Source organism: Dermochelys coriacea, chromosome 2 (assembly GCF_009764565.3).
Source record: "Dermochelys coriacea isolate rDerCor1 chromosome 2, rDerCor1.pri.v4, whole genome shotgun sequence".
NCBI lineage: Eukaryota > Metazoa > Chordata > Testudines > Dermochelyidae > Dermochelys > Dermochelys coriacea.
Window position 1 is genome coordinate 49387595 of NC_050069.1, and position 13855 is coordinate 49401449.

Genomic DNA, 13855 nt, shown 5'->3' on the forward strand with positions numbered 1-13855 from the left:
TAAAGCAATAATGAAACTTCAAAGTAGCCCTAAAGATTGATAACTTTAAATAGATCTATTACTACAGGAGAAAAAAAGAGTAAAGACCAAGAATTTTAATGCTTGTGTCTCAATTCCATTATCTAGTTACCCTTTTCATGAAACCCCTTGCTATTCTCTGCCAAAAAGATTAAATATTGCTCAGGACACAGACCGCCTTAATTATTTGTAAAGCTCTAGACACACCTGCAGTGGTTACCACTAAATATTAGCCATTTATCTAGTTACCACACTGGCATCATGAAACTACATTAGACTTCTATCCTAATTCTGTTTACGTAGGATGCAGCTTGAGATGAAAGTAAAATCATTTGCGAAGAAAATAAAAACTAAGAGTCCACATTTGCTCAGGACCTGAGGGATAAGCAATTGAAAGCAGCAAATTGATTTGTTGTTGTTTAAATAAATACATAAATAATAAATAAAAAGTGTTCACCACTTAGTTTATTTGAGCCTCTGAAGACTATTTGATTTTGATAAGTTAGGTCAACACAGAAGTACTGTTTTGTAAATTGAAAGCTGCAAACAGACAGCTGTGAAAGAAATATTCCTGTTACTATAATGTGATAGAACACATTTAACTCAGTAAGAGAAACAACTTGTGGGCTATATGCTAGAAGGAAAAAGCCAAGTATCATCCTACCGTAATGCTTCCTTTCCCAGCAGGTTTGCCATTTTTAAACATTAATGGTCTTGTCAGCGTCTTGCAGGAGACTATCTGTTAAAACAAAAGTTAAACTATAATAACTCTTGACAATTAACAGTTTTTCACATTGAAAGAAACAAGTGGTGTTGCATGTTCCATTTTAGGTAACTATTCTACCATGAGAACTCCAGCATCACTTTTATTTCTTATAGCCTTCAATATGTTTGGATAATATTTAAAGATATGAACCTATACGTAACTTTGACTACATGACAGAAGTAAAAACAAGGCAAGATAAACAAGAAATCCTTTATACACTGATAATTTCAACAGTAGAATAAGGACTTTTCCTGAATAGCTGCTAAAGATGGCTTGTATCGGACATGATACATACATACGTACATTAATATACATCAGGGAGGATGCCTGAACTTGTGAGATTAGACTATCCCTTAATTCTTGACACATTGCTTAAATTATTTGCCATATGTATAAATCCAAATGCAATCAGATTACTGAAAAAGTTCATTTTTGTTTTATAGTAGGTCTGTCTTATTTTGTTATTTTACCTACATTCAGAATTTCAGGCTTACCTTCTACTAGTACTCAGTTCTCTCTTTTTTTTTTTGGGGGGGGGGGGGGAGGAAGAGGGATGTGGGGAGAGGATCTTTTAAAAAGAATGTGAGGAGACGAGAGACAAACTTCTTTCAAAGATTCCTTTCATAATTTTATCTCAAAACCGAGAACAAACTGCATTGAGTAACAACATTAACAGGAAGACAGGTCTTTTAGAACGACAATTTACTATTCTTTGTCTCTCGCTGAAATAGAGGTATGACAACAGTAGTTTGGACTCTAAGCATTTGGGCATTCTGTATGGCAGTGACTAACTATCATTTCTCATTTATTCCTAGTTCACCTGTTCTCTAAACAGCAATCTGCTTAATTACAACCAGGGATATGCCAACCTCTTCATGGGCTGCCTTGAAGAAGAATTTCTGGACAAACAAGTGTGAAACCAATGAGATACCCGAGATACACAGAGGATATTTTCATCTTCTGGACAGACATCTAAACTACCTCAGATTTTCACTACAACTTCAGCAACTACCACCAACACATAAAGTCTCTCTAAAACACGCCCACACTAGCAACAACTTCCTGGACACCAAGATCAACTTTGACAATGGAATCCTACAGACAACAATGTACAAGAAACCCACAGATCACCACACCTACCTTCAGAGGTCCAGTAACCACCCCAAGCACACCAAGAAATCTGTTACCTACAGCCAGGGACTTAGGTGCCACAGAATATGCTCACAGGAGAAAGTCTGGGATAAACATACTTAAAACTGCCTTCACCAAAAAAGGACACTCCAAATCAGAGAATTAGATCACTTAGATTCATAGATACTAAGGTCAGAAGGGACCATTCTGATCATCTAGTCCGACCTCCTGCACAGCGCAGGCCACAGAATCTCACCCACCCACTCCTATGAAAAACCTCACCCATGTCTGAGCTATTGAAGTCCTTAAATCATGGTTCAAAGACTTCAAGGAGCAGAGAAGCCTCCCTCAAGTCAACCATGCCCCATGCTACAGAGGAAGGCAAAAAACCTCCAGGGCCTCTCCAATCTGCCCTGGAGAAAAATTCCTTCCCGACCCCAAATATGGCAATCAGCTAAACCCTGAGCATATGGGCAAAATTCACCAGCCACATACCCAGGAAAGAATTTTCTATAGTAACTCGGATCCCATCCATCCAATATCCCATCTCAGGGGATTTGGCCTATTTACCCTGAATATTTAAAGATCAATTACTTACCAAAATCCCATTATCCCATCATACCATCTTCTCCATAAACTTATCGAGTAGAATATTAAAGCCAGATAGATCCTTTGCCCCCACTGCTTCCCTTGGAAGGCTATTCCAAAACTTCACTCCTCTGATGGTTAAAAACCTTCGTCTGATTTCAAGTCTAAACTTCCTGGTGGCCAGTTTATATCCATTTGTTCTTGTGTCCACATTGGTGCTGAGCTGAAATAATTCCTCTCCCTCTCCTGTATTTATCCCTCTGATATATTTATAGAGAGCAATCATATCTCCCCTCAACCTTCTTTTAGTTAGGCTAAACAAGCCAAGCTCCTTAAGTCTCCTTTCATAAGACAAGTTTTCCATTCCTCGGATCATCCTAGTAGCCCTTCTCTGTACCTGCTCCAGTTTGAATTCATCCTTTTTAAACATGGGAGACCAGAACTGCACACAGTATTCTAGGTGAGGTCTCACCAGTGCCTTGTATAACGGTACTAAAACCTCCTTATCCCTACTGGAAATGCCTCTCCTGATGCATCCCAAAACCGCATTAGCTTTTTTCACAGCCATATCACATTGGCAGCTCATAGTCATCCTATGATCAACCAATACTCCAAGGTCCTTCTCCTCTTCCGTTACTTCTAATTGATGCGTCCCCAACTTATAACTAAAATTCTTGTTATTAATCCCTAAATGCATAACCTTACACTTCTCACTATTAAATTTCATCCTATTACTATTACTCCAGTTTACAAGGTCATCCAGATCCTCCTGTATAATATCCCGATCCTTCTCCGAATTGGCAATACCTCCCAGCTTTGTATCATCTGCAAACTTTATTAGCACACTCCCACTTTTTGTGCCAAGGTCAGTAACAAAAAGATTAAATAAGATTGGTCCCAAAACCGATCCCTGAGGAACTCCACTGGTAACCTCCCTCCAACCTGACAGTTCGCCTTTCAGTAGGACCCGTTGCAGTCTCCCCTTTAACCAATTCCTTATCCACCTTTTGATGTTCATATTGATCCCCATCTTCTCCAATTTAACTAATAATTCCCCATGTGGCACGGTATCAAATGCCTTACTGAAATCTAGGTAAATTAGATCCACTGCATTTCCTTTATCTAAAAAATCTGTTACTTTTTCAAAAAAGGAGGTTAGGTTGGTTTGGCACGATCTACCTTTTGTAAAACCATGTTGTATTTTTGTCCCATTTACCATTGACTTCAATGTCCTTAACTAATTTCTCCTTCAAAATTTTTTCCAGGACCTTGCATACTACAGATGTCAAACTAACTGGCCTGTAGTTACCTGGATCACTTTTTTTTCCTTTCTTAAAAATAGGAACTATATTAGCAATTCTCCAATCATTCGGTACTATTCCTGAGTTTACAGATCATTAAAAATTCTTGCTAATGGGCTTGCAATTTCAGGTGCCAATTCCTTTAATATTCTTGGATGAAGATTATCTGGGCCCCCCGATTTAGTCCCATTAAGCTGTTTCAGTTTCGCTTCTACCTATGATATGGTAATATCTACCTCTATATCCTCCTTCCCATTTGTCATGCTACCATTATCCCCAAGATCCTCTTTAGCCTTATTAAAGACTGAGGCAAAGTATTTGTTTAGATATTGGGCCATGCCTAGATTATCTTTAACCTCCACTCCATCCTCAGTGTTAAGCGGCCCGACTTCTTCCTTCTTAGTTTTCTTCTTATTTATATGGCTATAGAACCTTTTACTATTGGTTTTAATTCCCTTTGCAAGGTCCAGCTCTACTCGACTTTTAGCCTGTCTCACTTTATCCCTACATGTTCTGACTTCAATTAGGTAGCTTTCCTTGCTGATCCCTCCCATCTTCCACTCCCTGTATGCTTTCTGCTTCTTCTTAATCACCTCTCTAAGATGCTTGCTCATCCAGCTTGGTCTACAACTCCTTCCTATGAATTTTTTCCCCTTTCTTGGGATACAGGCTTCCGATAGCTTCTGCAGTTTTGATTTAAAGTAATCCCAGGCCTCCTCTACCTTTAGATCCATAAGTTCTTCAGTCCAATCCACTTCCCTAACTAATTTCCTTAATTTTTGAAAGTCAGCCCTTTTGAAATCAAAAACACTAGTTGCAGATTTATTTTTGTTAATCCTTCCATTTAGTTTGAACTGAATTAGCTCATGATCACTTGAGCCAAGATTGTCCCCTACAACCATTTCTTCTATGAGGTCCTCGCTACTCACCAAAATTAAATCTAAAATGGCATCCCCTCTAGTCGGTTCAGCAACTACTTGATGAAGGAATCCATCAGCTATCGCATCGAGGAAAATCTGAGCCCTATTATTATTACTAGCACAGGTCCTCCAGTCTATATCTGGGAAGTTAAAGTCTCCCATGATCACGCAGTTTCCATTAGTATTTAATTGATTAAAGACATTAAAAAGGGCTCTATCCATATCCAAATTAGATCCCGGAGGTCTATAGCACACCCCAAGCACTATCGTAGGAGAGGCTTTACTAGTTTTCTTCCCCAATGTAATTTTTGCCCAGACAGACTCTGTCTTATCCATTGCATCGCTTCTTATTTCTTTACATTCAACCTCATCATTGATATACAATGCTACTCCACCCCCTTTACCTTTGTTTCTGTCTTTCCTAAAGAGCACATACCCTTCAATACCTGTAGTCCAGTCATGACTACTATTCCACTTTGTGGAATGGGCCACCCAAATAACCCAATAGAACCTGCTTCAACATAGAAATAAAACCTCCTTTGACCACACACACACCTAGTTGTCACCTATCACCCCACATAGGTACCAATATGGGTTATCATCAGATAATCACAACACATACTTGATGGGAACCACTTTCTGAAAGAAATATTTTCTGAACCTCTACTTCTGGCCTTCAAACAATCCCCCCACCTCTCCAAGTTCATTATCAGAAGCAAGCTCCCCACATACCAGGACTCACCAACTAAAAGTGGCACCAGACCCTGCAAGAACAGATGCAAAACCTGTAGACATATCTCCACTGCTAGCATTATCAAAACTGTGTGTTGTGGGGGGTGTCAAGATCTATGGATCCTTCACATGCCTATCACAACATGAGGTGTACACTTCCTCCAATGCACTAAATGCCCCAACAACAACTATGTGGGTGAAAACACACAGACAATCACTATGGTCTTGAATGAACTCACACAGAAAAAATGATAAGACAAAAGTACCTTATTACCATCAGGTGAACACTTTTCACAAAGCAATCACTCTATATCTGACTTCAGTCGTTATTCTCAAGGGAAATCTGAACAAAACCGTCTACAGTTGGGCCTGGGAGCTTAATTTCATAATTTTACTAAATACTAAAAATCATGGACTCAATAGAGATACTGGATTTATGACTTCTTAGAACAATCTATAATCCAGTTAAACCTTGCCCCTCAGCCTCTTTTCCCCCTATCACTAGAGAAGTGTTAACAGGTCACCTGAAGTGTGTGTTGACTACTCATGCTAAACAATCTGTACCCTCTTGTATTTAGCTGTGACTGAGTACGTTTCCCAGACCTAAAGAAGATCTCAAAAGCTTGTCTCTCTCACCAACAGAAGTTGGTCCAATAAAAGATCTCTCACCCTCTTGTGATAGAGATAATATTCTCTCTCTCTCATATTCTACTTTGACTAGCATACATTAGACAAAACCTCAAGACGAGTGCTCACAGAATGATGATGTTATGTGCTGAACTGAGACACTCGCAGAGACTCTTACAAACTCGCAGAGACTTATGCCTGGTCTACACAAGGAAATTAGTGAAAAATCCACACACTTGAACAATGCAGTTAAACTGACCTGACCTAACTCCCGGTGTAAACAGTGCTAGGTTGATGGAGAATTCTACTGTTGACTTAACTACCGCCTCTCAGGGAGTGGCAAAAAGAAAAGGATGTGGCACCTTAGAGACTAACAAATTTATTTGAGCATAAGCTTTCGTGAGCTACAGCTCACTTCATCGGATGCATTCAGTAGAAAATACAGTGGGGAGATTTATATACATGGAGAACATGAAACAATGCGTGTTACTATACACACTGTACCTGCTCCAATGGGAGAACTCTTCCAGTCGACATAAGTAAGTAGCTGCAACATTTTAAGTGTAGACAAATTAGCAGACTCTTATTCTTCACTTAAGAGTGCTATCCCCTCATGACCGTGGTTACAGGTCAATGCATATAAAAGAGGCATAGCTTCAAGTAAGCTTACTATTACATAGTTTTAGTAGAAATCAAAGTGGGTAATAACATTTTGACACTACACCCCATATTCTTCATAGAAATATTATAGGATTATAACATAACTATGATGTTTTGTCCAAGATCAGACATGTAAGATATTAGAAAGGTTGTGATTTTCTGAATGTGATTATCCTATTTGTATGCCTGTATCATTTCTGTATCTAAAGTTAGGAATATTGACTATACATCTGTACTACAAAAGTGTTTGCACCTGGGGAATGTCCACCAGACAGAATGCAATTAGTCTGGCTGGCTAGCTGGGGACAAGTTAATAGACCATTAGGAAGAACAATGGGTCTTTGAAGATGCTAATCTCTGGGATGCTACAAACGACCTTTGACTCATGGCTGCTTTGACACTGCAGGGTCATGTGATTATGAAACCTGGCACTGGACTCCATGATAGAATACCAGTATTTTCCACTGATGGTGGGGAGGAACCACACAGGAAAACAAAGGATTCCTGCCATATGTAAAGCCTATTTCAGGCAGGGGAGGGATGTAATCAGGGTTTGTTCTTCATTGAATCCCTGCCCAGGATGACAGCTGAAAACATCTAAGAAATAAGGACAAAGGCGGGGGGGGGGAGGGCAAGAGGAGGACTGAGCCCAGGCTGGAAAAGGTGTCTGGCCTGTGAAAAAAATACCTAGAGTTTAAACTGCAAGCGAGAGCAGCTTACCTTCAAGAAGCTCTACAATCTGCCTAAAACAACATTTAGAGTGAGAAATTACTATTTGTAACGATAGGTTTCAGAGTAGCAGCTGTGTTAGTCTGTATTCGCAAAAAGAAAAGGAGTACTTGTGGCACCTTAGAGACTAACAAATTTATTTGAGCATAAGCTTTCGTGAGCTACAGCTCACTTCATCGGATGCTGTAGCTCACAAAAGCTTATGCTCAAATAAATTTGTTAGTCTCTAAGGTGCCACAAGTACTCCTTTTCTTTTTACTTGTAATGAGTTTCTTTGATGTATTAAGCTTGCATTAGTTTGCATGTTTGTTTTATTTGATCTGTTTGCTAACCCTTATCACTTAAAATCTATCTTTTGTAGTTAATCCTGTTTTTTGTTCTCTCTAAAATCAGTTTGTGAAATTCATAACTGAGGGGGCAAAAAGCTGTGCATATCTTCCTCCACACCGAGGACGGGAGCAAATTTCATGAGCTTACACTGTACAGTTCTCTGTGCAGTGCAAGACTACAATTTTGGGTTTACACTCCAGAGGGGTATGAACTTAGTGCTGGGTCATTCCTTAGCTGAAGCCTTCCCATGAAGTGCTGATTTCAGTATCTGTGTCTTTCTGCAGCTGGGTGTGTCCCTACCTGTGTGTGTGCTAGAAGAGGCTTGCAGGCGGGGTTCAGCAAGACACTGTAAGGGAGCCCAGGCTGGTGGAACAGGTGGGCTCAGTGGTACTCCAGTACATCAGGTGACACCCTGGGAGGCCAGGAGTAACCAGTCACAAACACGTTCCCTGTATTACATGCTCAAGCACTGTTTGAACTCACTTGTCCCAGAGTGCATTCAAATTCTCCCAGGAAGTCATCATCACTTAGATCAATGGTTTTGTTGTCAATGTCATAAATCCCAAATTTAAACTTCTGAACCAGTTCAAAGTAGTAATCAATTAGGAACCTCTTGGAAAACTTTGGGTTCAAGGAATTCTTAATTCTTTCTGTGCGATCAACCTGCAAATAGAAAAGTCACATTAACAAGATGTTTATCAACTGGCTCATACAACTATGTTAGTGGCCAAATTAATTCACATATCGTGCTAGGCTTCCAAGAGCCCTGCTAGGTGCAAGTATAATAATATGCACTTCTGAACACCTTTCATCCTAGTACAAAGTACTTTACAAACTAAATTTTACTAAATCCAGGTGTGGTAGACAAGACACATTTAAGGATCAGTTCTCCCACCAGTGAAATGCAGTCACTTCTGGACATTTCATAAATAAAACGTAACATTTTATCCAAAGTGAAGGATGGGAGAGATGAACTCAAATATTTGAAAAACCTAGTAGTCCTGATGAAATCACCACACTGGACAAGAACAAACAATGAGAGAACAGGAAAACATCACATCATTAGAAAGGGCAACACTGGCAGTTTTGGGGGCAAGCACACAGTACTCCATTAGCAAAAAGAAAAGGAGTACTTGTGGCACCTTAGAGACTAACAAATTTATTAGAGCATAAGCTTTCATCCGATGAAGTGAGCTGTAGCTCACGAAAGCTTATGCTCTAATAAATTTGTTAGTCTCTAAGGTGCCACAAGTACTCCTTTTCTTTTTGCGAATACAGACTAACACAGCTGCTACTCTGAAACCTGTCATTATGCAAAGTACTCCATTAGAAGACAGAGCAGCTGCTGCTTCTGTGTTAGCTCCTCCGGTACACCAGGCCTGCTGCCTGCCATCTATTCTCTGCAGAGAGCAGCCCCCGCAGGAAATTACACTTAAAACTATGGGTACACCATAGAGCTTATAACGGCGCAGCTGCGCTGCTAGTGCAGACACTCTATGCCAACAGGAGAGAGCTCTCCCATCAACTTAATTACTCCAGCCCCCGCAAGCAGTGGTAGCTATGTTGGCGGGAGAAGCTCTTCTGCTGACATAGTGCTGTCCACACTGGTGCTTAGGTAGGTGTAACTTATGTCGCTCAGGGGGTGGCTTATTCACACCTGAGAGAAATAACTTATATCGACTTAAGATGTAGTGTAGCCATAGCCTCAGATATTGTAAGAGCCTAGATAAAATAAAATTACCACTCGCACGGTGCAGCGCCATAGCAGGTTACATGTCCGTGATTGATACTTCAGGCCAGAGAGTGAGTGAGTGAGTGAGTGTGTGTATCTAGTAGAGTTGGTAAGTCATAAGAACTATTGAAAGTAACTCTAGTACCTCATTATTTTCATTGTTAGAAATATTCAGCCAGACTGTACTTTAAGAATATTCTAGGAAAAAAAGTGGCATACTCTACCTCATACCACTGCTGCCCACTTGTATTATGGAGAAGTACACACAGTGGATCTGACTTTGAACCAACATCTTTATCCAGGAGATTGTTGCAGGAGATGGTCAGCTCCACCTTTGTTACACATTGTGCCGCCATCTGCTAATCTGGAAATAAGTAGAAGAACTAAATATTAAAAAAAAAAAAAACTCCAAAAATAAACAGGTGCAACCTAAAAGCATCAGGAAGTAGGTATACTATGAGCCTCTCAAGAGCAAGATTTGGAGCTCTAAGTTACACTGGCACATATCTGTATATTGTAACAAACTTCTAGCTTCATTTAAATAAAAAAAACTTAATTCCAATCATTAAACACACAAAAATTTGTATACAATATGAAAGATTCAGGCTTCTCAAACCATCTGAGTACCAAAGAAAGAAACTGGAAATAGCACTAGAAAATCGTATCAATTAAATAAGGTACTTCTGGCACACCTTTCACCCTGAGTTCTTAAAGCACTTCATAAACATTAACTAATTAAGCTGCAAAACACCCATATGAAGGTCTTCACTGTCACATAATACAAAAACTAATTAAAATTCAATGAAAACTGGCAAATTCAGAGCTTAAATTAATTCCACACCCCACACACAATGCATATGTAGTATGCACCTCACTGCAACAGGATACTGAAACCAAGAACTTAGCAGCATTTTAAAAAGGAATTGGACAGTTATGTAAAATCCTGGGCTAAAGCCAACCTCTAATTATGAGGGTTAGGAGGAGGAAAAAACTTTAGCTGGGAGCATATTATCCCGAAAGCACCTAAACTTTCTTGGACATCCTCTGAAGCATCCCGAGTCTTTCCTTGAACCCAAAGGAGGCCCATTAGCAAGAAGTGCTGCACAAGCAGTTCATTACCATCTGGTTCCTAGACTGCAGTTCCAGCTCTTACCCTATGACAGTTATAATGTTTTATTTTCAGTTTATTATTAACTGTAGCTTAGCTTTGGTATACATTTGTTACAGCCCTGGCTGAATCCCCATTTAAACAGTCACGAGTCTGCTGATTTGGGCTCCAAATTTTGGATCTAAACCAACTGAATGTGAGCAGTGTCCAGTGTTCCTAGTTCTGCCCTCTCAAGCATTCCCATCTGGAACAACTCCTTGGAAAATTGGACCCTGCAGTCTACCTACCCTCAGCTATCTGCTTAACCCACTAAATTCCTTCAGAAGCCTACACACCACTCTTCCCTGAACTCCACTCTCATGGGTACTCCAGTTTATACTACCTAGCAGTTAAAGTAAGGAAAAATGCAGGTTTTGCAAAGGAACTTCTTAAAAAGTCATATGTGTACGTACGTACGCACGCACGCACGCACGTACGCACGCACGCACGCACGCACGCACGCACGCACGCACGCACGCACAGCTGAAAAGTTACAGATCTATAAAAAAAAAATACGAACACCTAAATGCAAGTCTCTCCCTCAGAGCCCTCATTGCTCCCAAGACAGTCGGCTGCATTTTGGTCAGTGTCCTTAGGGAGAAGGCAAGGCTCTTCTGTGCCCCAGTTCCTTCAGCCGAGTCTTCACAGAATGATAGGACTGGAAGGGACCTCAAGAGGCCATCTAGTCCTGTCCCCTGCACTCATTGCAGGACTCAGTGTTAGGAAGACCACTGGTCCCCAATGTGGTGCCCATGGGCGCCATGGCACCCACCAGGGCATTTATGTGCACCCATCTACTGACAAGGGAGCGCTTCTGCCGGACAACCCGCCGCCGAAATGCCGCCAAGAAGCGTTGCCACCAAAATGCCGCTGCTTCTCAGCAACGACGCTTCTCGATGACACCACTTCTCGGAGGCATTTCAGCGGCTGGTTGTCCAGTGCCCGCCACGCTCTTCTGGGAACATGAATATGCTGTGACAACAAAAAGGTTGGGGGACCACTGATCTAGACCATTCCTGACAGATGTTTGTCTAACTTGCTCTTAATCTCCAGTGATGGAGATTCCAAAACCTACCTAGGCATTTGTCCTTACTGAATGAATTTAATCTTATTTACTTCTCTAGTTTGTTCAGATCATTTTGAATTTTAATCCTATCCTCCAAAGCACTTGCAACCCCTTCCACCTTGGTATTGTCTGCAAACTTTAAGTGTACTCTCTATGCCATTATCTAAATCATTGATGAAGATATTGAACATCTGTGTATGATTCGTGTTTGTCTAGTATGAACCAGAGGCCCACTGGTACCAGTGGCAAAGGGCTTGTTACTCTGTCAGTAAATCCTAAGAGGCCTGACACTCTCACTATGCTTAACACATTATTTTCATAGTGTCTATCCATAAAGTGTCCTGTAAGATCTTATATGAAAGCCTGAATCATGCTGGTCATTAATATTATAAAATGTATGTACTGATGCTATTTAAAAAACCTATGTCTATATACTGAAGATATGCTCTTATAATTTATATCAAGCTGTTGGTCCCCAGGAGAGGTTTATTTTTAAGATGCCTGGTCCACAACACAGGCAAAGCAGCATGTGGAATTTTGTTCACACACTTGAGGTCATAAGAAACACTACCCCCACCAAGTAATGCATTTTTCTTCCACATGAGCAGAGCTCGCTACCAGGCACTAGTTTGGAAACAAACCCACTGCCCAAATCCAATAGTTTCTCCTCCAAAATACAACAGGCTGGAAACAGGAGGACAGAGGTCTGGTGCCTCGGTTCACGTCATTGCCACCACCAGTACCTGCAGATTGCATGGAGACAATACTCTGTGACTGCACAACAGGGTGCAGAAGTCAGCGATGCAGGTGAAGGAGAGCATGAGTTCATATAGGCACATGCCGATATAGAGAACTCACACCACCTTGTTCCAATATACCGGATACTTAGTGATTCTTCTTAGCGTGCCTTAGGTGGCACATGACCAGGATTCATCATCAAATTTGGTCCACTGGTTGGATCATTAGCTTCCCCTGCTCAAGCCAGGTACTAATGGGGAGTACCTGCATTACTTGGTGGGGGGTAGTGTTTCTTATGACCACAAGTGTGTGAACAAAATGGCACATGCTTCTTTGCCTGTGTTATGGACCACACATCTTAAAAATAAACGCTTCTGTACTTTTCACCTTCCCCAAGTCATCCAATCCAAGATGTGTTAGAAACTGATGGTGTCACCGGAAAGTGAGGACTGAGTAAGGTGGAATTGTAGGCATGACCAAGACTTACTTTCTTGCTCTGATCAGGGGTCATTTGGTTGAACTTCTGTCATGATCTCTTGACAAGGAGTTCCAGCAAGGGAACCTGGAGCACTTGAGATGGAAGTTGATGCATTTCTGTGATGTAGGTGGCACCCTATCTTGCATATAGCAAGAAGTATTCATTTGAAGGTGAAGAGTGGCAGTTCCCAATTTCCTTCCTTCTGGGCACTGCTGAACATGTACTACCACCACAACCTGAAGTTCACACTACCGTCACCTTTGCTAGCTGCAAATGTAGAGGTGAGATTTTGAAGTCTTTGTGAAGTACAAACTGACAAGAGCTTACGATAAGAATGTGACTGATATGCTTTAACAACATCCCCTTTAATCTCTTGATCATGCATTGCTATTAAGTCCAAGAGTTGTGAATGAAATAAATACCACAATACTTGAAATGTCATTTTGTGGACCAGCATCACTGACTTGCCATTCATAACTTGCTCCAAAAATTCAACTTTCAATCCAGGCACCTGCTAGCTTTGGAGCCTGTGTGCGCTGGTCTACGTTTCTGGAAGATATGGAGGCTGCCTAATTATGGAATAAATCGCTCTCTGTACTGTGGTATGTCCCATTTTCCTACCACCAGTTTACAGTAGAGAGCTTCAACAATAATTAGAATCACATACTACTGCCCAAACACTGACATGTTTGCATCTCCATACATCAGTATTCAGGGTGCCTACCTTATGGCAGAGGCTTGAATAATTGGCAAGTATCCAATGGTAGTTATTACTGGTTCTATTGTCATGTGCAACTGGTTGAAGTGTGTCCATCCACACTTTGCATTCTCCATCTTTTGGTGTTTAAAGATAAAGGCCATATTAGAAGCTCTCTCCTGCACTGCAGCTTTG

General features: G+C 40.8%; 1 protein-coding gene across 6 annotated transcripts in view; it reads right to left on the minus strand.

Annotated features, from left to right (window-relative positions):
• CPNE3 (copine 3) overlaps nt 1-13855 on the minus strand; it is a 71120-nt gene that overhangs the window by 34891 nt on the left and 22374 nt on the right. For all 6 annotated transcript variants that reach the window (XM_038392978.2, XM_038392975.2, XM_043507645.1 and 3 more), the window contains exons 2-4: nt 9759-9898; nt 8286-8465; nt 683-757 (exon numbers count right to left, since the gene is read on the minus strand). In XM_038392978.2, coding sequence (XP_038248906.1) covers nt 683-757; nt 8286-8465; nt 9759-9890 — 387 coding nt within the window. In that variant the 5' untranslated portion in view covers nt 9891-9898. The remainder of the gene's footprint in view (nt 1-682; nt 758-8285; nt 8466-9758; nt 9899-13855) is intronic.